The 27,044-nt window shown below is 44.4% G+C and overlaps 1 protein-coding gene across 1 annotated transcript; it reads left to right on the top strand.

The window, feature by feature from the left end:
* Positions 1-689: 689 nt before the first annotated feature.
* On the top strand, positions 690-26,252 carry LOC308288074 (zinc finger protein basonuclin-1-like; the record flags this gene model as incomplete). Its single annotated transcript, XM_080729417.1, is given in 11 exon segments — positions 690-706; positions 708-782; positions 784-844; positions 964-975; positions 13,176-13,278; positions 14,834-15,069; positions 18,991-20,132; positions 20,614-21,051; positions 22,643-22,916; positions 24,031-24,335; positions 25,364-26,252. Coding segments are annotated over 11 exon segments (3,552 nt in total), but the record flags the coding sequence as incomplete, so codon positions are not given.
* Positions 26,253-27,044: the final 792 nt, after the last annotated feature.

Raw genomic sequence — 27,044 nt, 5'->3', positions numbered from 1 at the left:
AAAACAGCAGATCTACACGCACACAACGCCTCGATCGTCTGTTTTCACTAGTTTAAATAGTTTTTAAAATGATAAATGCCAAACGAACGGTTTTGGACATACAAGGTTTTCACCCGACAACGACGATATTGAAATGATTTCTTTTAGTGATTTGATGGTTTGATCATCTCCGTGGACTGCATGCCCGCTATTGGGCCAGTGCACGTGTGCTATTAATGAGACTCACACCAACCCACTCACTATACCCACTCACTATATGCCGATTCGTGTGGAGGTCTTTTTGATCTCTACCAAATGCCTCATTTGAGGCAGTCGGTCTGTTAACGCCGCTTCAGGTGTACTGTATGTATGTACGTACGCATGGCCTGTATAAGTCCTGAGTCAACTTTGTGTCATAGTATGCGATATGAAGTCCCCCCCTTTTTTTTTTTTTTTGCAAAGGAACACTTAGCACAGACACCGGCACATTCCTGACGGCACAAGGCATAACTTGTTATGGAGGCTGTTCACAGGGCTGTGTTAAGGTGAATACACATCGACATCGACACACACACACACACGCACAGACACACACTGGGCTGAGCTCTAGCGCGCTGAGAGGGGCAGCATTGATTTAGGGCATTACTCAGGCTGGGAGAGAGAGAGAGAGAGTGGGAGAGAGGAGAGAGAGAGAGAGAGAGAGAGACTCTCTCCTGACTGCATTAGGAGCCTCCAGCCTTTGTGATTCCTTTTGATCAAATCTCTGTGAAAGATGAGTGTCATGCCCTCTTCCAGCCAGCTGTGAGGGGACTGCCCTGTGACTCTGTGGGGGGAAGTGTGCGTGCGTGCGTGCGTGCGTGCGCGAGTAGGTGTCTATGCGTGTGTACATGCCTTTGGGTCTGTACCTTAGTGTGTGTGTCTGTGTGTTAGGGGGGGCGCACACACACACGTGTGCACATTGTGCACAGGCTTGGGAGGGAGCAGGCAGCTCCTGAGGTGAGAATGCCGAGTGGGAGGATCTCATTCCAATCCCCTGTGCCCAGTTTCAACACACACACACACACACACACACACACGAACGAACGCACGCGCACACACACACACACACACACACACACACACACACACACTGAACATCTTGAGTAGTTTAGAGCCAGTCCACTGCAACATTAGAGGAGAGAGAGAGAGAGAGGGAGGAGGCGTGTGTGTGTAGAGAGAGTAAAAGCAGTGTGACTTTTTTTGTACACGGACGGACTGAGCATTGCGTTTGTTGGCTCTGATGTGTGAGTGTGTGTGCGTGTCAGAGTGTGTGTGTGTGTGTGAGAGTGTGTGTGTGCACGTGTGTGTGTGTGAGTGTGTGTGTGTGTGTGTATGTGTGTGTCAGAGACACTGTACGGGTGTGTGTGTGTGTTCCTGAAGGAGACAGACAGAGTGCCGGTGTGTGATGGCTCTTTTGCGTTAGTACTTGTGCAGACAGGAGAGTTGGAGGCAGTTCTTTTGTGGGACTCGCAGGGAATGGCAAACTACATGGTATCCTTGGAAACATACGACTAATGACAATGGCTGAGGTAAGAGAGACAGCTTGGCACATTTTCACCATCTTTTGTCTTTCTTCTTACTTAGAAAAATAAAAAAAATACTGTATTATGTTAAAAGGAATAGCGAATCTAGATCTGCGTTTGAATATGTTGATGGAATCTTCATGCTAAACAAGCAGCTTTTTCAGTTGTTTCACAGGACAAAATATTATTAACGTTTATTTAAGAGAGATTTGCTCTTTTGCTGGTATTTTCACGAGTAACAAGTCGTGAAAGCTTGATGTGTACAGCACAACTTCAGGAGAGGTGTGTATGACTTAAAACACAACGGACTGACTGTGTACAAAAGTGTAATTTTAAGAAGTAATCATCAGTTTACTCAGTTTGCCAAAAGGTGGCCTTCATCAGAGCATGATGAATGAGAACCCCAAGTAAAAATGTGTTCCGTGGGTTTGTGTCCGGGCTTTTGCAGAGGGAGAGGTTGTCCTTACATGCCATAAGAATCCAGTGACAACTCCCTATAAACAATAGGAGCAACTTTACCACAGACAACTGCTAACAGTTTCATACAGGCCTTCTTCCCTGCTTTAGTTTACATTGTCGGTTTGACCCTTTTCCATTCTAGTCACATTCTATTCAGCTAAAGTTAGCAGAACAAAAATAGTTGGTAGGTATACTTTACGATTATCCATAGTTGAATGTAATTCAGTTTGAAAAGGGTGAAATTCAAAAAGAACAGAGTAGAACGGAACATCCTTCACAAGATCGTGTTTTCAGAACCGATGGGTCGTTTATTTTGTCATGTCCAGTCATGGTTTGTCATTACTCCTCTGTCAGTACCTCTGTCTGTCTGACCATGTCTGTTGCTGAGCTCTGCTTTATGAGAATCAGCTTAGGCATGCTTGCTTTAGCCTCCTCATGCTGGCTGGCTGCTGGCCACTGCCTATTGGAATGTAATTTAAGAGCAGGCTAATGTTTTGTTGCAGCCATAATGTAACAATTAGCCGAGCTGTCTGTGTGGCGGTGGTGTTGGTAGCAGCAAATGTGTGTGTGTGTGTGTGTGTGTGTGTGTGTGTGTGTGTGTGTGTGTGTGTGTGTGTGTGTGTGTGTGTGTGTGTGTGTGTGTGTGTGTGTGTAAGAGTGAGTGAGAAAGTGTGAAAGAGAGAGTCTATAACAAGGTTGAACATGCCACAAACATCTCATTCATAGTTGACCGTGAAAGTGTGTGTGTGTGTGTGTGTGTGTGTGTGTGTGTGTGTGTGTGTGTGTGTGTGTGTGTGTGTGTGTGTGTGTGTGTGTGTGTGTGTGCGTGCGTGCGTGCGTGCGTGCGTGCGTGCGTGCGTGCGTGCGTGCGTGTGAGTGCGTGTTCACTTGTTTGTAAACATTTGTCTTAAACAGTTTGATTGGATCAGTCTGTGGTCATCACTTGCAACTACAACATCTCACGTAAATAGTACAACATTATTGATATTGCTTACTGGATATATATATATAATTTATTTTTTTAATCTGTGGCATAGAAGAACAAAAAGCTTTCTTTATTAAGACTAGATCTGCAAATAATTTGCTTAGCTATTTAGAAACTGTTGCTTTGTGCCTGATTCTAATTCATGTGTCCCTCTTGGAAATGAAATGTATGACATTTTGTTTACTGTTTAATTATATTTAATTTAATTCATCATATTTAATTGTTAAATAATTAAATCTAGGATAAGTAATATTAGTAGTTATGAAGTGATGTATTAAAAATATAAGTTACTCATTGAACAGTATATTGCTGACATGAAAAAGTTAAATTGACATTTTTGGGACATTATTTAATGGTTAAATTGCAGTCATTTGCTAGACTAGTGTAACGGTAGAACCACTTTCTTTATTATAATCAAATGAATTCATGGTTTTATATAAAGTATTGTACTTTTGTTTTCAATAATAGGCCTTACTTACTTACTACATTTTATCAAACATTAAGTGAAATAAACCAAACAATATTTGTTTTTAATATTAAGTATATTTCATATTTGAACCCCGTTTGGGAGAAATACAATTGCCCATTAATGCACCGACACCGACATAACACCATAGTCATTGTCAGAGATCATATTTCACTTAATTTTATTTGGGTGACTTTATGCTTGCGTCTCCCACACACAAAAATGGACATGCAGATTTGCATGTTCGCGTATATGAAGTATGTGTGTGCGCACGCGTGCGTTCGTGCACGCGTGTGTTTGTAATTGAACCGCGTGGGCTGAAGGGGTCCTCTATCACTCTCCATTAAATAAAATGTTAGCTTCTCTCTATTTACTATCTCCCTCTTTCCATCTCTGTTCCTCTCTTTCTACCTCTCCATCTCAGCCCCCCCCCACCCTCCCCTCCCCTCCCCCTTCTCCCTGGGTGTGAGTATCTCAGTGTTTTTCTAAGGAGTGCAGGGCCCCAGGGCACAACAGAGCAGAGCTAGGGCCGGGCTCCTCCGCTGAGCTGTGTGCGAGGGTGTGTGTGTGTGTGTGTGTGTGTGTGTGCGCGCGCGCGTGCGAGTGTGAGGCGGCCGCAGCCTGCCAACCCAGTCAGCTTCATTAGGTTCATGATGGTCCGTCCACAAGGGGCTTCTGCTCCAGCCCCAAGCCCCTCCAGCAACTCCCAGAGCACGATTCGCCCCTCTCGTAGTCCCCCCCAACCAACCCCAACCCCAAAGCCACAGCCCCCCTCCCCCTCCTCCTCCCCGTCCCGTCCCGCTCTGTTCTGCGCTGCCACCGAAAGGCTTGTGAGGATTTGTCAGCCAGATGTGACAAGATTGTCAAGAGGCAGGCAAGAGAGGGAGATCTGATATTAATCAGAGCGTAGCTGGGAGCCAAACTCTCTCTAGACGCAGTGTACTAACATGTTCCTCTCATTTACTGCCTCTCCGCGCTCTCCCACAGCTGCCCCCAGACTCTGTGTTCGCTCTTGTTCGGGGGGGGAACCGCATACGCCAGAAAGCCAGCTTTAAGTTTGGCTTGTCCCCACCGCACCCCATCCCACCCCACCCCCGCCCCCGAAACCTCCAGCTTATCTCTTTTTGACGTTCTATGATTTTTTAAGTTCTTCTCATGGATGTTCAGGTAATGATTTCCTACTTTTATTTTTGTTTTGTGCTGAAACAAAGTGTGGGTTTTTATGTGTGTGTGCGCGAGCGCGCATATGCGTGTGCGCGCACGCCCGTGCACGCGTGCGTACACACATGCATGTGCTTGCGCACACTTTGACTGACTGTTGTATAGTTTTGAAATAATGAGTTTTTCATGGTGTCTTTGGGGTGTATAGGGCTCTTAATAGGCTCAAAACACAGCCTGTTACTACATGCACAAGCATAGGCTTCTCTCGGGTTGCTCTCGTCTTTTCACTTCCATTGTCGTGTTAAAGGCTCTCAACATTTTCCAGCGATGCATACGACTTATTACTGAAACACTGTTTACCGAAATGCAGGCTATATCAGCAATGGCATTCATTTATACATTGGAATGATCTATATTATAAATAGGACTACAACAACATCATTTAAATGTTGTAACTGATGTTTCTTTTAAGTGATAAAAAAAAAGCTAAACATCAAATTTCCCTGGTATGTTTCTTCCACAGTAAACGGGCAGAGACTTCCTTTCGTTGTAAATCATAACGTCAACCAGGATCACATACTGTACTGTAGCCTAGTAGATCAGCTCCTGCATTTTCAACTTCACTTGAACTTAAACTTGGCTCCAATTAGCATTTTTTACTACCCGCCTGTCACATGCGTGTCTCCATCAAAAGCGTGATTAATTTTATGCATAAGAGTTCTGTACTTCTCCACATAAACACGCACAGACACAAACACAGACACACAGCGGGTGATAGTGATTGTTGTTGGTGCTAGTTTTGGCTATACTGTCGTTATTATCTTCTTAATCCACTCAGCAAAGTCCTGCGTTTTCATAGGCCTAGAATTATTGAATGCTTTAACCAGTGAAAAATAGCAGATATACAAGCTCACAGCGTGGCACCGAGTGCCGCGCTGCGAGCTTGTAGATCTGCTATTTTTTGAAAAAGTCGTGAAAATGTGAGCGAATCTTTGAATATGCATTTTCAAAGCGAACGTTTGTAACTCAAATTTTGCTTCTGGGTGGTCCCTGCCCTGGAACTAAATGTTTTGAGATGGCCAAATACATATCATTTTGGGGGTCCTTCACAAAGTTTGAGAACCACTGACATAGTAGTCTCTCGAGAACAGACTAACTGAGCTCCAGTTAAGTGAAAAGGACCTTTTCTTTGACGATGGCCGGCCAAATTGCTGACATATAGAAACACAGGTTTTTCAAAAAACCTTAGAAGGATTCAAAAGACACTTTTGGAATCGGGTCAAAATCGGGTCAAAATTCAAATGTTCACGGATTTTCAAAAATAGCAGAGTGCCGCGCTGTGAGCTTGTATATCTGCTATTTTTTAATAGTTAAAGCATAAAATAATGTGTTTTGGCCAGAGTCTGAGTCGTGGTTATGATTCTACAGTATCTGTTGAGAGAGGAATTTAGTCGCAGGACCAGGATGTTCCTGGTACCACCACCATGCTGTCTGTGTCTCTGGCTGGGCTTCTCTGTTCAAGTGTACTTGGATGTTTAATAAACGCCACAACAGCAGATAACAGTGGCATATTTTGGAAAAATGTTGCGCATTTAAATTCAGGTCGCAGTCTACTTTCAAAGTATGACAAATTATTTAAATCTGTCTGCCGAACTACTGAAATGCAGTAGCATAATGCAAAATCCACGAGTCGATTGCTTTGTGAGTTATTTCATAAAAAATACAAACAAAACGTACTTTCAAGTGTGTATACATACATTGTCCATATTCAGTAGAAAACACTTTTCCTTTTCGATTTCCATTTATCTAAATTAAGTTGAAAGCTGGTCCAATTTGGGTCTCTAATTTAGAATTCCTCAGGTATTTTTGAAAAAAAGCCATGAGACAGGAAATGTGTGGAGACACTGAACTTAATGTAACTTTTCGTGGTTGTTTGTCCTGTTAATTATTTATCAACCAGTAAATAACATGAGGACCTGTATGTGCTTTCTAGATTCTACATACTGTAAATTGTTATCTTTTGGTAATTGTGTTACTTTAGCATTTTATTGTCCCCAAAGACCCCCCAAAATACCTACAAAATAAGTCCAGTGCAGATGAAAAATTTCCCCGCAAATGTGACCCCCCTCATTTATACTTCCTGTCAGAGACACGACTCACTTCCTCTTTTCACAGAACAGTAATTAGCTCGTTAACTGAATAATGGACAACAGTTAAAATCTGATCCTCTCTTTCAGTGCTGTCGACGATACTGTGATTGTTCAGTTATGTATTGTACACTCTCTCTCTCTCTCTCTCTCTCTCTCTCTCTCTCTCTCTCTCTCTCTCTCTCTCTCTCTCTCTCTCTCTCTCTTGGCACCAGCGCAGCTTGTTTCCCATTGAGTGTCAGTCAGTACCAGGCTGCTGCTAATTGATTAGCTTTCCACTGCATTAGGCCAACAAGTCCCGTCCATCCCCACTCTCCTCGTCCAGAGCAGCTGTCGTGTTTCCTTGTTCCTGTCTCACTCTTAGCTGCCATTGCTGCTGTTGAGTCTGTGAAAGCACCGTGGCTGTTCTGGACATATGGCAGGATTTATTTTAAGAGCCAGAGAGGACAATTTTAATTTTTTTGTCAAGGGTGTTATGGCTGTGGCCCAGCGGTGGCCAAGAGGCAGCGTTCCACAACAGCCAAGACATAGCTGGCATACTGAACAATTTAACTCGCTCTGCGTCTGAATAGCTCCGTGCACAATAGGAGTTTTTATGTCGAAGGCTATATACAGCAATTCCTCTTTGTTAGCTATTGTACAGCGGTTTCCGAAATACACGGGGAAAGGGACAAGGAGTTTACATGCGACAACGCCGACACTTTAATAGTTATATTAATAGTTACAGTTTACAGTTGACAGTTTAGGCATTTAGCAGACGTCACTTTTAATCCAAAGCGACTTACAATAAGCAGGTAATACATCACTATAATAAGCAAGATAATATGTCAGTACACTAACAACAATATAACAAAGGCATAGGAATATCAATCTAGAAAAACAATAACTTAGGTAGACCATGCACCTAATTGAATAAAGCTGTAGGTGTTCCTGGATCGAAGGGCGAACAATTTCTAAATCCCTGGCCTGTATATAGTAATAACAGGCCTATATCGTCACTGTCGGGCAGAAACCCTGTATCTCCAAGTTCCAAATTAGTTTTTTACCGTAAAGTAGCGTCCTGCTTCATCATACAAGACTGTCGCACACGAATAGTGAAAAATATTTTCACTACTTTTAATCGTTGGACATACAAGGTTTCCACCCGACAGCGACGATCTGAATGATGTGTACGGTGATCTATTAAATGGGACACGTTGGTCAGATAACCACACAACACAAAGCCAGTGGACTACTACAGTTTACAAAGATCCTCAGTGGGGACTGGTGGTGTTTTGGTCACGCTCTTGTGGAAAGGTATGACGCCTGCGTGTACACGCACGCACGTGTGCGCACGAACACACACACACGCACACACTCCACATCTACACCTCCAGGCGTATGTTATCGCTCAGTCTCGGGGCGTCATGGTACGCTGCCATTGCATTCTTATCCTCCCTGCCTTTTCCTCACCTCCCCTCACCTCCTCACCCTCTTCCCCCGGGCCAACATTCTGCCTCCCCTGGAGGATCTGGGGGCGCAGGAGTAGCCCAGGACGTCCCCTCCTACACAAACCACGGTTCCACGATCATGCGCTCAACCGAGACGCCTTTAATTACATCAGACAGACGATCAAGTGAGGGACGAAGGATGTGAGTGAAGGAACCAGGGTACCCGGGCAAAAGGCGGCATTCGCGCAAAGCAACGTGTTGATTGAACTCTTTATTTAACAGTAGAATGTAGAGATGGAGCTGTTGTGATTGTGATTGTAATGGAGGAGTCGTGATTGAAACGGAAATAAATAAACAATTTACGGTCAATTGACTACCATTGGGTCATCAGGATAGTAGACGTAATTAGCTTTTTAGATTTGACTACTTTTGAGTTTTGTTTTTACTCTGTTTTTGCTGTTTTTCGTGGTCTTATATTCCTAACTATTTTAAGCATTAAAAGATGATTTACAGAAGCACCATACACTTGAAAAAAGGCTTCCACAAATAATCCAAGTGTGTGTGTGTGTGTGTGTGTGTGTGTGTGTGTGTGTGTGTGTGTGTGTGTGTGTGTGTGTATGTGTGTGTGCGTGCGTGTGTGTGTATGTGTGCGTGTGTGTGTGCGTGCGCGTGCGTGCGCGTTCGTGCGTGTGTGAGCGTGTGTGTGGGCAACATGGCGGCCCGGGGGCCACATGCGGGCCCCACCTTCATTTAATGCGGCCCGCAGGTTAATACCGGAATACTTTCAGCTGTTACAATTCCAAACATGACCCGCTTTAATTCCGTCAGTCTATATTAGTAGCTTAATGACTAGTATAGTCATTAAGCTACTAATATAACTAAATGCGTTTGAAATGAAATCAAAATGTTACATTTCAGGATTCCAATTGAAAAATAACAAAAACCAATTCAGGATTCCAATTCAAAAGAAGCAAAAATAGACGATCTACAGGCTCAAAACGCATCGCAGCGCGATGCGTTTTGAGCTTGTAGATCTGCTATTTTTGCTTCTTTTGTATGAGATACTAGAATGACAAAGTTGGAAGTCTGGCCCTCTGGAGTGAAGGTGGAAATATAGTGGCCCTCGCTATCATAAAGTTGCCCACCCCTGCTCTACCTTGATCGAAATGAACATCATGAAATGCACATCCTCGGTAGCCTGCACAGGTAGTAGAATGGAGACTGTACTGTTACTGCTAGAAGGGTCAAGGTCAAGGTCATCATTAGCCAAGCATAATAAATTCTCCATCGGTGTGCATGCGTGCATGTGTGAAGGGTGCTGGGGGGTGGCGCACTGTATCGCCATCATTCATATAAAAAAAGCTCACTTTGACTTCACAGCGAATACACCCACAGCGCAATTATAGTCCCCTCGTCTGCGACGTCGTTGATGCGTGTGAACAGCGGTGGCCTTTGTTGTGACAACACTAAAGAGCGGAGGCGGGGCTATAGACGACTGGCTCGTGGTCGTGAGAGCCACTGCAGAACTTATTGGCCTGCTCGGCAGTGTCAAAGCTCTCTGACGCTCTCTTCTTCTTCACAGGAACTCATGAGATGAATCTAAGTAAGATGAATGACAGAGAATATCGTCGTCGTCGGGTGGAAACCTCGTATCTCCACGTTTCAAATTTGTATGTTCTTTCGCAAAGTAAAGCCCTGCTTCATCATGCAAGGCCGCCGCACAAAAGTAGTGAAAACAGCCGATCTACAAGCACACAACGCCTCGCGGTGCGAGGCTTTGTGTGCTTGTAGATCGGCTGTTTTCACTACGTTATATGATTTTTAAAATGGCGAATGCAAAACGAACGGTTTTGGACATACAAGTTTTTCACCCGACAACGACGATGTGTGTGTGTGTGTGTGTGTGTGTGTGTGTGTGTGTGTGTGTGTGTGTGTGTGTGTGTGTGCGTGTGCGTGTGCGTGTGTGTGCGCGTGTAATGTATGTGTGTGTGGACACATGCTTACAACAAACTGCATGGACTACAAGTCCAAGTGAGATATTCAATATTGAGATACCGGTGTGTGCAGGCACGTGCACACATAGACATCAAAGGGGGCTTGAGCCCCTGCCCTTTTATTCTTCTGTAAAAAAAAAAAGTGCCCCCTCCAGACCGTGAATGCAAGTAGTGAAAATAGCCGACCTCCAACCAGAGCTTGGATGTCTGCTATTTTCAATATTTTCACAAAAAGGCCCTTTTCGATATTTCGGCCCCTGCCCCTCTAACATTCTCTGCACGTCCCTGAGCGTGTGTGCGTGCGTGCGTGTGCGTGTGCGCGCGGGTGCGAGAGAGAGTTTGACACATGTGCGTGCACGTTTGTGCAACTGGTTAGGATGCGACAGGATTTTTAATTGGCCAGTGTTGGTTGGGTTGCTGTGTAATGATGTGATTATTGCACTGCTGGGTGACATTTCTCCCTGGGAATCCACAGGGGGGTCAAGTGGCCCCGATAGAGACAGAGGGAAAGAGAGAGAGAGAGAGAACGTATTCCACACTAGGGCATTCACGAATAGTAATTTTTAGTATTCTAATGATTCGACCTCAAAGTATTCGAATAGTCGAATATTCGACAGGACTGGTCAAACTGTCAAATGTCAAGTAAGCAAGAGACGTTGTGAAAATAGCCGATCTACATGCTCACAACGCCTCGCGTTGCGAGGCGTTGTGAGCATGTAGATCTGCTATTTTCACAATATTTATCTGCGGAACTGAGTCACATTAAATGTAATACCTACAATTCCAAGTGCTTGTCAGGGTGGGGGTCCCCAGTTCAAATATGTTTATTTTGGGGATCACAGCCTAAAAAGGTTTGAGAACCCCTGGTATAGAGCATTAACAAATTCATCCACCAGGGGCATTGACTCATTCTTATGACTTCCTATCTAGCCAAGCTTTATAAACTATATATTTTTTAAAGAGAAAACAATAAAAAAATAAAAATATGCGAATATTCGACTTTGGTGAACAACGTCGAATAGTGACTTTGATATTCAAATATTCGAATATTCGAATAGTTGGTGAATGCCCTATTCCACACCCATGCTGTGCAGTGTCAAAAGTGTGTTTCAACCAAAGCGGCTGGGACTACTAACAGTAGGCCTACACTATAGCTGGTCCGGGGTCAGACATTTCTTCATGCCTTCTAATGATTAGATGTTGCAGTGGATGGTGAACTGAAGAATACCAGAAAACTCGCCCTAAAACAAACTCGACCCAAACTCCTTTCCCAACAGGTCTGTGGCCTTAAGCTAGATGCAGAATAGACTAAAATCAAATCTGTGCTTCTGGGGGTCCCTGGAACAAACAAAAAAATGCGATAGGGGTCCATCCGTGGAACAACATATTTTGAGATGGGGGTCCACGGCCAAAAACACATTTTGGGGGTCCTTAACCACTGATAGGCACATTCTACAAATGTCTTCTAAATCATAACAATTTTCTAAAAAAAAAAAACTTGTGTTTCTCAAACTTTGTCATGTGAAGGACCCCCAGAATGATATGTATTTGGCCACGGACCCCCATCACAAAATATTTTGTTCCAGGGACCCCCATCTGTGCGTTCTTGCATCTTCTCTAGGGCTGAATACAAAATGGGAGCGTGTCCTCATTAATGCCATTCTTTATTATTATGATTATGCTTGTTAATATTATTATAGTAGTATTATTTAAACTGAGGGTAGAAAGCTGGATGTACTACAGGCACAACATGTAGTTGTTGGCACACTGACACACCATGCACACCACTGACGCTGTTGTCACAGGGCAAGACTAGGAGAGAATGAAATGTACACTAAGGTTGAGCAAAATTACTTAAAGGACAACTTTGTTTTTTTACAACAAGGGTTCATATTTTAGATTGTAATTAAAGAATATAAAAGATGAGAGTTAAAATGTTTTCATTTACTCCTTTCTATCGTTTTAGAGATTTTAATGATTTAGATTTCAGTGGCTGAGGGCATGCGTACAAGTGGCTAAATATGTCTTTTTACACAGAATAAGCCCATTCCCAAGACGCACTGCAATCTTTCATGGACAGATGTGACTTCTGGGGTTACTGTAAATAGCAATAAAGAAATTGCAGGCCTATTGTGTCTAAAAAGACATATTTAGCCACTTGTACACATGCCCCCATGCGTACGCATATCCCACATTTTAGCACGCTAAACGTGCTAAAACGATAGAATGAAGTAAATGAAAACATTTTAACACTTGCTTTTTCTTTTCTCTAATTACAATCTAAAATATGAACCCTTGATGTAAAAAAACAAAGTTGTCCTTTAAGGCATTCTTTCACTTATTGTTTCCATTTTCTGGGACACTAGCACAGTTGTGTGCACTTCTTAAGTAGCACACTAATGCCAGCTTCTCATGTAGACGGTATTGTTTTCCTCAATATGCTGCTGCTGATGAATGCAGAACGGACAAATCAAGAATTATTCTGTTTTGTTTAGATGAGTGATGGTTTTCAGGCATGACATTCTTTCCAAAACATTTTGGTTGTATTTTACTGCTCCGTATCCGATTTGTAGATACAGTTGATTAACATTGCTCTACATTTGCTAATAATGTTTTTTTTTTCTTTCTAAGATGATATGATATGTTGTCACAATACATCAGATTTCATGGACTTACTGGGTTTTATTGAAATATTCAGCTGTTCTCTTCCCATTAAGAATGTTAATAGGAAGAATCTTTATGCAATGGGAAGAATCTGTATTCAGTTAACAATAATCTCAAGGATAGTAAAAAAGAAAACAGAAATAACATTTGTAGCTGTATGTAACATTTGTGACATTTGTTTTGTAACTCTGAGAGTGTATACATGTAGCCAAATGGACCCGCGGGTGCAGTTGTACACTCTCTGAGTTAAAATTATGACTTGAGATTTCACAGCGTGTAAACGCTTACCCAAAACTGTGACAACATGTGCTGTATGTGCTCTCAACAGGCTATCTGCTGCACTTTGGTCAACTGTAACTGTGACAGCTTCAAGCCTGGGAAGCTGAAGAGGAGACAGTGTGAGAACTGCAAGCATGGCTGGGTAGCACACGGTGAGAAACCACTGCCAGCTCTATAGACTCTGGGAGGCGTCAACACACCCGCATACAAAACAACTTAAACATATATAACTGAGTACTATTATACCCCTTATGTACAGTATGTTAGCCACTATCAACCAGGTGTCCCTATTTGGGACATGTTATTATATTCAAAAAACCTTGTGATAATTTATCCAAATCTAACAATTTTTCATTAATAGGGAAAATTTTGCAAAACATGTTGCATCGCAATGCACTGTGAGTGTGGGATGGGCAACTTTGATGATGGCGAGGGCCACTATATTTCCACCTTCACTCCAGAGGGCCACATTGCATATTGCTACGTCCTACATTCATTCTAGTATCTTATACAAAATAAGCAAAAATAGCAAATCTACAAGCTCAAAACACATCGCTCTGCGATGCGTTTTGAGCTTGTAGATCGGCTATTTTTACTTTTGAATTGGAATCCTGAATTATTAATTGGAATCCTGAAATGCAACATTTTGATTTAATTTCAAACGCATTTAGTTATACACTCATGATAACTTTATGAACCTAAATACAAATACATTGGACATACAAAAAATACATTTTAATACTACTATACTAGTCATTAAGCTACTAATATAGACTGACGGAATTAAAGTAGGTCGTTTTTGGAATTGTAACAGCTGAAATCAATAATATATCAGTATTCCGGTATTAACCTGTGGGCCGCATTAAGTGAAGGTGGGGGCCGCATGTGGCCCCCGAGCCGCCAGTTGCCCATGTATGGTGTAGATAATCTATTTTTTAAATAGGTTTAAGTGTGTAAACTCTGTGTTGTGTGTTGTGATTTCCACCAGTGTTATCATGTCATATACCGTATGAAAAACGTTTGTTGGCTACCATTTTTCACTGATGAAACCAAAATAAAAAAGCTACAATGACTAAAAATAAGACTAAATATAAGGACTATATCATTCAAAACTGACTAAAGTTTTAGGGAGGGACTAGTGGAGAAGAGATCCAGTAGAACTAAAAGACAAGTCATTTTATGTTTGGTTGTAGTCAGGTGTTGTGCTCTGAAAAATAGCAGATCTGCAAGCTTGTGAGCTTGTACCTTCTAATAAAGCAGGGTTCCCCAATTAGTTTTCCCCAAGGGCCGAATCATGTCTAGGGTACCAAGGCGAGGGCCACAGCATTGCAGGGGATGACGGTGGCGTTCCCGCTATGATTTTAAAATGCACACAAGCACACAACGCCTCGCGGTGCGAGGCGTTGTGTGCTTGTTGATCTGCTGTTTTCACTACTTTTGTGAGACGGCCTTGAATGATGAAGCAGGGCTTTACTTTGCAAAAGAACGTACAAATTTGGAGATGCGAGGTTTCCACCTGACAACGATGATATACTAGTGTTGTTGCTCTTATACCACCATTATTACTGGGGTTGGTGGGGGCCAGACAGTAGCAAATGGCCCGCGGGCCTCCTATTGCGGAACCCTGTAATAAAGTATTCAATCAATCAATCAATCAATCAATCAATTGCTGTCAAAACTAACACTGCGTTTCCGCCCCACCCCCAGCCCTCAGCAAGCTGAAGGTGCACCACATGTACCAGAGCAGCCAGGTGGAGATCGTCCACTCCAACGTGGTGTTCGACATCTGCAGCCTGATGCTGTACGGCACGCAGGCCATCCCCGTCCGCCTCAAGATCCTGCTGGACAGGCTCTTCTCCGTCCTCAAGCAGGACGAGGTCATCCACATCCTCAACGCACTGGACTGGACCCTGCAGGACTACATACGAGGATACGTGCTGCAGGTACGCCAGCAGAGAGGGCTGTAGAGGGGTGTGTGTGTGTGTGTGTGTGTGTGTGTGTGTGTGTGTGTGTGTGTGTGTGTGTGTGTGTGTGTGTGTGTGTGTTAAGGCATTCACGAATAGTGATTTTTAGTATTCGAATTATTCGACCTCAAAGTATTTGAATAGTCGAATATTCGACAGGACTGGCCAAACTGTCAAATATTAAGTGAGCAAGAGGCGAACATTGTGAAAATAGCCGATCTACATGCTCACAACGCCTCGCAACGCGAGGCGTTGTGAGCATGTAGATCTGCTATTTTCACAATATTTATCTGTGGAACCGAGTCACATTAAATGTAATACCTACAATTCCAAGTGCTTGTCAGGGTGGGGGTCCCCAGTTCAAATATGTTTATTTTGGGGGTCACAGCCTAAAAAGGTTTGAGATGCCCTGGTATAGAGCATTAACAAATTCATCCACCAGGGGTATTGACAACTCATTCTTATGACTTCCTATCTAGCCAAGCTTTATAAACTATATCTTTTTTAAAGAGAAAACAATAAAAAAATAAACGAATATTCGACTTCGGTGAACAACGTCGAATAGTGACTTTGATATTCGAATATTCGAATATTCGAATATTTGGTGAATGCCCTAGTGTGTGTGTGTGTGTATGTGTGTGTGTGTGTGTGTGTGTGTTAGGGATGGGACGTTATGTGATATTATCGTGATAAAAAACACTCACGATAATCGTATCGCAGAGGTTTGATTTATCGCGAGATTCGCGATATCGTCCTCCGTCATGCACTGCGATCTACAAGCTCACAACGCGACACGTTGCAACACGTTGTGAGCTTGTAGATCTGCTATTTTTTTGGCAAATGTTCCGCCCCAGGATAATGGATTTTGATTATCGCGATAATATCGTAAATCGCGGTTTATTTTGTCACAATGATCATGATATGAAATGTTCATATTTTCACTTCCCTAATGTGTGTGTGTGTGTGTGTGTGTGCGTGCGCGCGTGCGTGCGTGCGTGCGTGCGTGCGAGTGTGCGTGTGCGCTGTGCAGGTCTGTTGCTTGTGTGTGTATTTCGGTCAATTTCGTCGACCAAGACTAACCTGTTTCACTGATGAAAACGAAATAAAAACTAAGCTATGATGACTAAAATTAAGACTATATTGACAGTTTCGTCAACAAATAGAAACCAGACTATAGTCTTGGGGAGGGACTGGTGGAGAAGAGATCCAGTAGAACTAAAAGACAAGTCATTTTATGCTTGGTTGCGCTCGGGTGTTGCACTCTGAAAAGAGCAGATCTACAAGCTCACAGCGCTACGCGTTGTGTGCTTGTAGAATCAAAGCAAATCAAAACTTGCTGTCAAAATGAACTGGTACAAAGAGGAGAACAGTAAGGATAGGACGGGAGGAGGAGTTGGGAGGGGGATATCTGGCAGGGGCGTCAATTGGGTATGGCAGGGGTATGCAGCTGCCATACCCTGGGTCCAGGGGGGAAGATAAAAGTTAGTTCTAAATATGAATCCATGAATGTATCTTTGTCTATCTGTGTTGGTTATTATGTTGGTAAATATACAGTAAAATACCTACAAATGCAAAATTTAACAAAATGGTCACTTTAACAAGGTATTATAATTATATTTTAGGTATATATAATTATATATTATATGTACTTCATCTTAAAATAAATATATTATGCCTGTTGCTAAGGTATGGCAACATGACTGGTGTCTTGCACGCGCGCCTTCGCGCGCGTGCAAGACACCAGTCATGTTGCCATACCTTAGCTTTTTCTGAACTGACGCCACTGATTTCTGGATGGGGAGGGGAATAAAAAAGTGGAAGGCCATGAACTCTCCATGGTACTCTGTTTAGACCTCCACCACCAACCCCACAGATCGTTCTCTGAATGGTGCTGGCCGGCACCATTATTAGGGAAGGAAAAAAAATATTTTTTATTTCATTTTTCGAGCTCCAAATGTACTCTCAAGCCAGAGCCAAGAAAAGACTGGGGCCCAGGGCTGCTACTGGCCCAGTGTCAGCCCGGCCCGGCCTCTCACTTCGATTAGTACATCATCAAGTATTCAGGCTGGGGCCGCGTTTAATTCATGTTAGCTCGTCTAATGGCGAACGTAGAGTCTGAATCCTCGACAGGCGCCCCCGAATGAATGCTCTATGATGAAATATTAATCATGGTTACGGCACGAAAGCCGGCTCCTCCTGACTTTCAAAGATGCCCGAACTCACATGTGATTACTGCCCGGGCTGGGCTGGGTGGGGGGAGGGGGGGGGGAGGGGGGGAGGACCAACTTGATCAATGTAAGGCGCCCTCTGATCTCTCTCTCCCCCATGCGCGCGCGCGCGTGCAGGGACGTGCTGGGCCCCTGATTCAGCCCGGGAAAAAGAGGCCCTCATTGCGCGCTATAGAGAGAGATCTCTCTATAGCGATGCTGCTACTCAAAGATTTGCCATTTCAGATCATGACAAGTGACAAGCCAGTGGGCCAATTACTGTACATGAGTTATATTTCATCGTTGTCGGGTGGAAACCTTGTATGTCGTTTGTTTTCTATTTATCATTTTAAAAATGATTTAAACTAGTGAAAACAGCCGATCTACAAGCACACAACGCCTCGCACCGCGAGGCGTTGTGTGCTTGTAGATCTGCTGTTTTCACTACTTTTGTGCAACGGCCTTGCATGATGAAGCAGGGCTTTGCTTTGCGAAAAAATGTATACATTTGAAACTTGGAGATATGAGGTTTCTGCCCGACAGTGACGATTTACTTGGTTGGCCGCCCAGCCCCCAAAATGGAACGAAGGCCGACATTTTATTTTTAATTTTTTTCCTAATGGCCGGCCTGGACCGGCCGGGAATGAACCGGCCGTTCGGGAGTTGTCCCGCTTTTCCCAATGGCCAGCACGTCCCTGACTGTGTGTGTGTGTGTGTATTTGTTTGAGCAAGTCTGTATGAGCACACATGTGTATCTGCCCCTACACAGTCTAATAGTTATAGGTCGTATGTACAGTATGTATGTGTGTGTGTTCTCTCTTTCTGATTCTGCTGATGGAGAGAGGATGAATCCATATGATTCAAATGAAGAGAAATGACCTGCGAGATGAAACACAGAGTGACTGTGTAATGAGGGCTCCCTCTGCGTGCCGCGGTGCCTGCTTGCATTAACTCTCCGTCTGATTCCTTTATTTAGCCAGGCCTGTCAGTCTGTCTTATAGAGCGCGTCATCCAGCACACACTATGAATATGAATGAGCGGCAACGCGGCAGATATTCTTTAATGCTAATGATGATACCCTTACCCCTTTTTTCTTTCCCACAATTTCAATCTACTTCATTCCATGGCCCTTTTCACCCCTCGCCACACTCTGTAGCTACTTCTCTCTACTCCCCACCCCAACACATACACACACACCAGTGTTGATTTCGTCGACTAAAACTATGACGAAAAATGTTTGTCGACTGCGTTTTTTTCACTGACGAAAACGAAATAAAAACGAAATAAAAACTAAGCTGTGATGACTAAAACTAAGACTAAATATATTGACAATTTCGTCAACAAAATAAAAACTAGACTAAAACGTTAGGGAGGGACTAGTGGAGAAGAGACGCGTTGTGAGCTTGTAGATCGGCTATTTTCAGCATGCAACCAAGTGTAAAATCAGTCATTACGATGTCATCAAGGCCTGCCAAAATACATTTCAGTCGACTAAATCAACTGTAGATTTAGTCAACTGAAATCTCATAATATTTAGACGACAAAAATCTGACTAAAACTAAAACATTTCAGGTGACTAAACTATGACTAAAACTAAATTACATTTTATAAAAAAAAGACTATGACTAAAAACTAAATGAAAATGTGCTGTCAAAAACAACACTGACACACACCACCGCTGTCTGTGTTGCAGGACGTGGCTGGGAAGGTGCTGGACCGCTGGGCCATCATGACGTTCGAGGAGGAGATCGCCACGCTGCAGCAGTTCCTGCGCTTCGGCGAGACCAAGTCCATCGTGGAGCTGATGGCCCTGCAGGACAAGGAGGGCCAGGCCGTGCTGGTGCCCAGCACGCGCACCAACTCCGACATCCGCACCTTCATCGAGCGCAGCACGCCGCGCAACCCCGCCAACCTCCTGACACCCAAGATCGAGAAGCTGAACAACAACAACAACAACGTGCACCACTTTGAGAACTTCATCAACAGCATGGCCTTCATGCTGCCCTTCCAGCTCCTGGGCTCCGTCCCCGCTCCCCTCCTGGGCTCGGCGCCGGGACCGCCGCAGCAGGTGCAGCAGCCCTCCTCCCAGCAGCAGCACCCGCCGCAGATGGAGCCACAGGGTCCCAAACGAGACGAGCAGGGCCACCGGGACGCCCAGGGCCGGGACGGCCTGGTCTCTCTGCCCCACCCCCCCACGGAGAACAGCCTGCTGGGCTCCAGCTCGGCCTCCTTCACCTCCGACCTGGACAGAGGGGACAACGGCATCGACGGCCTCTCCATCACCACCAAGATGGAGGTGGAGGACTTCCCCACCAGCGACAACTACTCCGACGGCCCTTCCACGCCCTGCACGCCCTCCATGAGCTCCGAGGTCATGCAGATGTCCCCCGAGACCAAGCTGCGCTGCCTGGACAGGAACGGGGGAGGCATGGGGAGCGGCCTGAAGAAGGGCCGCGTCTACTGCAGCGCCTGCGAGAAGACCTTCTACGACAAGGGCACGCTGAAGATCCACTACAACGCTGTGCACCTGAAGATCAAGCACAAGTGCACCATCGACGGGTGCAACATGGTGTTCAGCTCGCTGCGCAGCCGCAACCGCCACAGCGCCAACCCCAACCCGCGCCTGCACATGCCCATGAACCGCAACAACCGCGACAAGGACCTGCGGGGCGGCAACCTGTCCGCCGACGAGGGCTCCGAGTCGGACAGGAGGTCGGAGTACGGCACGCCCGTCCCGGTCTCCTCCTCCTCGGCGGAGAGCCACAAGGCGGTGCCGAGCTACATGGTGAGCCACGTGGACGCCGGCAACAAGCTCCACGGCTCCTCCTTCCCAAGGTTAGAATAGTTTTGGATTTTTCCATTAGTTTTTATTTGTATTAGTTTTGAGGTTTTGTTTTCAATTACAGTTTATTTTTTTGTTTTTCAAGTGTGGTTGCTAGTTTCGTTTCGTTTTCATTTTTTGAAAATGCTTAGTTTTAGTTTGGTTTTGATTAGTTTTAGTGTTAGTTTTAGTCTTTTACATAATATGGGGTATTTGTCAGGGGTGAGATTAAAAAAGCTCCGGAAAAAGTATTGTCTAATATAAAGAAAATCAGCAAAACATCATATTGTGGAGAGTGGCAGGAATGTTGAGACATGCAACTTCTCTCTTTGACCTCACCAACTGGTGTTTTTTATTTTTTATTTCCACAAAAGACGAAAACGAAGGAGATTTTCTCCATCATTTTAGTTTATTTTAGTTAGTTTTGTATAAACACACAATACCGTTTCAGTTAGTTTTCGTTTTTTTTAAAAGCTTCGTTTTTATTTTTCCCAGCATGGGCCAGAGCGGCATCCTCTTCCCCAACCTGAAGACGGTGCAGCCGGTGCTGCCCTTCTACCGCAGCCTGGTGACCCCGGCAGAGCTGGCCAACACGCCGGGGACGCTGCCCTCCCTCCCGCTCCTCTCCTCCTCCGTCCCCCTCAAGCCCGTCGCCTCCGCCACCACCACCGTGGAGTCCTGCGGGGCCGCGGAGTCCCCCGTGCCAAAGAAGAAGTCGCGCAAGTCCAGCATGCCCATCAAGATCGAGAAGGAGGCGGTGGAGAGGGACGAGGGCATGGAGCCCGGGAGCAGCTCGGAGGACGAGGCGGTGGAGCGGCTCAGGGACAGGGAGGCGTACGACGGGAAGAGAGCGGGAGGGCACACGTGCTCCAGACTGGCCCCGGAGGAGAGGGACAGAGAGGACCACAGCGTAGTGCGAGAGCTGTTGGCAAGGTAAAAACACAAAGCCAGTGGTATGAAGTAACTAAGTACATGTACTTGAGTGTACTGTACTTAAAGGAGTAGTTCACCCCCAAAATGAGTTTTTCTATTCATTACTCATGCCATAGAGCATACATGGGCAACTGGCGGCCCGGGGGCCACATGCGGCCCCCACCTTCACTTAATGCGGCCCTCAGGTTGATATATTATTGATTTCAGCTGTTATAATTCCAAACATGGAAAAATTACCGGCTTTAATTACTTAAGTCTATATTAGTAGCTTAATAACTAGTATTAACATGTTATTGTATTTTTTATGTCCAATGTATTTGTATTTAAGTTCATAAAGTTAACATAAGAACATAAAAATGCATTTGAAATGAAAAAAATAAAATAAAATAAAAGTTTGTTTTCAGGATTCCAATTAAAAAATAGCAAAAATAGCCGATCTACAAGCTCAAAACGAGCTTTGAGCTTGTAGATCGGCTATTTTTGCTATGTATATGCATTGTGGCCCTCTGGGGTGAGTGTGGAAATATAGTGGCTCTCTCGATCATCAAAGTTGCCCACCCCTACCATAGAGACTTGAGTTCAATGATATTTTTTGTTTTTTGTCGCATTCCTAAGACAATAGTTTGATTACAATAAATGTAAATCAAATCAAATCAAATCAAATCACGTTTATTTATAGAGCACATTTAAAAACAACTTTCATCGTACCAAAGTGCTATACAGACATTTCATCATTCAAGTAATACAGTAAAGAAAACATCTCAAGGTATAACAATAAAAGCAATAACAACAATTACAATGTAGTAAACTAAAACAATGCAATAAAAACAGATAGAATGTGTCAGAGGGATTCAAAAGCTTGTGAGTAAAACAGGGTTTTGAGCCTGGATTTAAAAGAGTCAATGGAGGGGGCAGATCTAATATGGAATGGAATGCTGTTCCAAAGCTTCGGAGCACCCCCATTGATTCCGGATGGGGACCCAAATGTTTTGGGTCCCCATCCGGAATCAATGGGGGTAAATTAACTATAACATCTTTTTTTGTCCTAGTAATGCGATAAATGAAAAACAATATATATATATATATATTATTTAACTCAAGTCTCTATGGCATGAGTAATCAATAGAAAAAAGTCATTTTGGGGGTGAACTACTCCTTTAAGTACAATTTTGAGGTATTTTACTTTACTTGAGTATTTCCGGATCCGCGGATGCAAATATTGTACTTTTACTCCACCACATTTATTTGGAAACTTAGTTACTTTGCAGATTTAAATTATTATATTACAAAACATACATCAACCCCTTTAGCCCTATTTTATACCTAGGCTATTTGAAAATAGCCGATCTACAAGCTCACAATGGGTCACATCGTGACGCATTATATGATGTTTTTTTTTATAGTACTGTGTATATTTGTCTGTCATTTAACATCTGAATTAAGTACAAAGGGAGCCCAATGTAAACAAGCCATTGTGCTTTCTTGGGTTTAAATCCTATTAGTAGACCTTGTGTATCTGAACTGTACTGTCCTGTGCTTTTCCTATGCAAACGTCTAATAAAGTATTCAATCAATCAATCAATCAATCAAGGGAGAAAGCCAGTGTGGAAGAGGAGGACAGAGAGACACAGCAGCGGCGGCGGGTGGAAACGGGGGTCATCACGTGCGCGTCCTCCCCGTACGACAACAACAAACTGCACCACGACGGCGACTCCCTCAAGCGCGGCAGGGAGCACGCGGACAGGCGCTCGCTCTTCCGGGAGCCGGCCGAGAGCGATGAGGCCGGCGAGAGAGAGTGTGTGAACCCCCTGCACGCCGTGGCCAACAAGCCATGCGGGGACTTGGACCGCGAGGAGGAGGAGGAGGTAGGGATGGGACGATTATTGTGACCAAAATAACTGTGATTTACGATGTTATCGCGATGATCCAAATATGCTTAAAACCCTTAAAATGCCACTTTTGTTAAAGGGGAAGACCACCCATTTTCAATATTGAACTATGTCATTAATATACCTTAGAGGAGTTGTGTGGAAATAAAAAAAAAGTTCCCCCTCTTTTGTGTTGCCTAGAACTGGAGGATTGATTTTGGGGTTTGTATTGCAAATCAAAATGTGATGACATCGGATATGCAGCTCGGCATGAATTATTCCAACTGTATGAAATTTCCGAATTCCAACTGTATATGTTCCCCATTTTCAACTGTTTCTATTTTATTCTTTTGACACTTGCATTGGCAACGTAAACGTATGTTTTCTCATGCCAATAAAGCTCCTTTAGAATTGAAAATTGAATTTGAATTAATCCCAGTGCATTACAGCAGGGGTTTTCAAAGTGGGTGACGGGGCACCCTGGGGTGCCGTGACGGCAGTCCAGGGGTGCCGCGAGATCATTTGATAGTATTTGGAATTTATTTGGACACTTGAAAAATATTTAGTATCATTTTAAACTTGAAGTACAAAGTTATTTTCAGTCAGTTGTAACCAAAATGGCTATTATCTCAACGTTTTCCTCACAACATAATCACTAAAATATCGTCACTCACTGTCGGGTAGAAACCTTGTATCTCCAAGTTTCAAATGGGTACGTCTTGTGGTAAAGCAAAGCCCTGCTTCATCATACAAGACTGTCGCACAAAACTAATGAAAACAGCCGATCTACAAGCACACGATGCGAGGCGTTGTGTGCTTGTAGATCTGCTGTTTTCACTAGTTTTAGTACATTTATGTACATTTTTTGATAAATACAAAACGGTTTTGGACATAAAGGGTTTCCACCCGACAACGACGATATGATTTAAATATAATGTGCTGGGAGTGATAATTATATTGTAGGGGTGCCTCGGATTAAAACAATATTTATGGGGTGCAATGAGACAAAAAAGTTTGGGAACCCCTGCATTACAGGACAAATTGATGATACGATCATTAGCGTTTTTTTTATCCTGATAAACGCTAATAACAATCATCATCCCGTCACAAGGAGGAGGAGGGCGCAGAGTGCAGGGCGACGGCCAACGGCGTCGCGCTGTGCCCGTCGGAGGGACGCGAGAGGGGGGGCGGCGGGACGGAGCAGGACCGCACGGCGGGAGAGTACGGCGACTCCGGAGGGCTGTCGCACCTGGACCCCGAGGCCGACCTGCCGCACCACTGCGAGATCTGCAGCAAGACCTTCAAGAACCCCTACAGCGTCAAGATGCACTACCGCAACGTGCACCTCAAGGAGATGCACATGTGCACGGTGGACGGCTGCAACGCCGCCTTCCCCTCGCGCCGGAGCCGAGACAGGTAGTGCAGTGCTTCTCAACACTTTGACATTTGAAGGTCTCCGCTTAACTTTGACAGTGTACAAATGGAACCAAATAGACCTTAACAGGTGCATTTGGTTCCATTTGTACTCTGTCAAAGTTACAGACTTGTAAGGGTCAATTTAGTCCCCCATAAAGGAGCCTAGAGCAGTGTTTCTCAACCACTGTGCCTGGGGACCTTAGGTGTGCCCCTGAGAATGGTCAAGTGTGCTTGAAAGCCAGTATTGTATTTATCATTTTAAAAATGATTTAAACTAGTGAAAACAGCCGATCTACAAGCACACAACGCCTCGCCTTCACTACTGTTGTGCGACAGCCTTGTATGATGAAGCAGGGCTTTACTTTGCGAAGAAACAAAAAAATGTAGTTTTAGAAATCACGGCTTACAAGCACTTTTATATACAAAACAAGACAGAAGATTGATTGACAGTAATTTTTATGTTGAATATCCCCAGGGTTCCCACACATTTTTACCAATTAATTTCCAAAAAAAATAAATCCAAAACCAGAATATTTAACCCAATTTCCAGGACTATATAACAATAATTCAACTCAATAACAAGTCGCCTATGCGCAATGCCCAAAGACAGGTAGTGTATGCCAGTGGTTCTCAACATTTTCAGGCCGTGACCCCCGAAATAATCATATTTGAACCCCGGCACCCTGACGAGCACTAAGAGTTGAGGAATTTTGTATAACACGGTTCTATTGTGAAAATAGCCGATCTACATGCTCACAACGCCTCGCAACGCGAGGCGTTGTGAGCATGTAGAACGGCTATTTTCACAATTTCTGCCTCTAATATTTGACAATTTGGCCCATGTTTAATTTGTCATTTCAGAGTTATTAACAAAATCAATAACCAAAGACAATGCATAGCTATTCTTTCCAGGACCCTTGAACAATTCCAAAACTTTTCCAGTACTGGAAAAATATTTGTCTAATTTCCCACTAGTATATAGTATCCCACCTGTATGGTGACACGTTCTTTCTTCCCGCCCACCGCAGACACAGCTCCAACCTCAACCTCCACCACAAGCTGCTGACCAGGGACACCTACAGCCCCGTCTACTCGCCGCTGTCCCACTGCCGGGACGGCAGAGACAACTTCCTGGGCCTGGACTTCTGTCCGGAGCAGCAGCAGCGGGAAAACAACAACAACAACAACAACAGAGAGCTCCCGCACAGAGACTCCACCACCCAGACCTCCGTCATATTCCGGGGGGCACGCAACCGCATGGGCCTGGTGTACCCTATGAGCAAGACGGCCGACGCGCCGCCCGCCAACACCGACGCGGCGGGAATGGAGGGAATCGCGGCGGTGGGGGAGAGAGAGGGAGGAGGAGGAGGAGAGGACGGGGCGGTGCTGGACCTGAGCACCTCCGCCGCGTCCGCTCCTCCTCGCAACGTCCGTTCCTCCTGGGACTCTGACGGAGCGGGCAGCGAGGAAGGGGAAGGACTAGAGGAGGACGAGGAGGAGGAGGAGGGGGAGGACGGGGAGGCCCTCCTCCTCCCGATGGACGACAGTGACGATAGCTGCGACGGGCTGGGGGGGGTCGTAGGGGGGCGGCCGGGGGGCCAGGAGCTCGGGCTCGCCGCGGGAGCGGAGAGGACCCTGCTGAGCTGCGGCGGCGTGGTCGGGGGAGGAGGAGGAGGACAGGGGGCCGTGGGCAGTGGCTCGCCCATCACCTGCCACGTGTGCCAGAAGGTCTACAGCAACAAGGGCACGTTCAGGGCCCACTACAAGACGGTGCACCTGCGGCTGCTCCACAAGTGCAAGGTCCCGGGCTGCGACACGTCCTTCTCGTCCGTGCGGAGCCGGAACCGGCACAGCCAGAACCCCAACCTCCACAGGAACCTGGCGGTCAGCTCCGGGACCTCTCTAGACCATGACTAGAAAAATAAACTCTGGACTATCAGCTAAATGCACCAACAACAGTCTGATATCCCTCATTGTACTTTTCTTTCCTCTATCTCTTTTCTTTTCCTCTCTTTTTTTCCTTTTTTTTTCTTTTTTTTTAAAGGATCCCTGGCTAATACGACAAATATGCCTTAATACATTATAATTGTCCTCTATAACTACAATGTAAAATTAAAAACACCTTAAATATTTTATTTCTTCTAGAAATAGCTAATCTTTCACTCAATAGGGGAAATGCCCGTCGCAAGTTGATGATGTCATAAATGGCATGTGTGATCTATCCCTATGGAATGTATGGCATGCATGTGCAAAAACACATTTGAAATATTGATTTGATGCTCATATTAACCATAGGAAGTATTAAGTCTGTTTTTATTTGTACACGCATGCCATAAATTCCATAGGGATAGATCACACATGACATTTATGACATCATCAACTTGCGACGGGCATTTTCCCTGTTGAGTGAAAGATTAGCTATTTCTAGAAAAAAAAAAAAATTTAGGTGTTTTTAATTTTACATTGTAGTTATAGAGGACTATTACAATGTATTAAGGAATATTTGTCGTATTAGCCAGGGATCCCTTTAATAACTGAAAACAGGATTTCCAGATAGCACTTTTTGCATTCCATATTGTTGTCCATACTGTTGTCATTGTTTTGGGTAAAAGTGTTAAAGGGGTATTTAGTGTTTAGTAAACTTTGGATTTTAGATCATAAAGAGCTATTTTGTTTCAGTTTCCAATGCTTTTTGGGGGAAGGGGAGCA

This window comes from Nannobrachium achirus (assembly GCF_963921795.1).
Source record: "Nannobrachium achirus genome assembly, chromosome: 7".
NCBI lineage: Eukaryota > Metazoa > Chordata > Actinopteri > Myctophiformes > Myctophidae > Nannobrachium > Nannobrachium achirus.
Note: the sequence above shows the minus strand (reverse complement) of the source record. Positions and strands in the feature narration are given on the sequence as shown.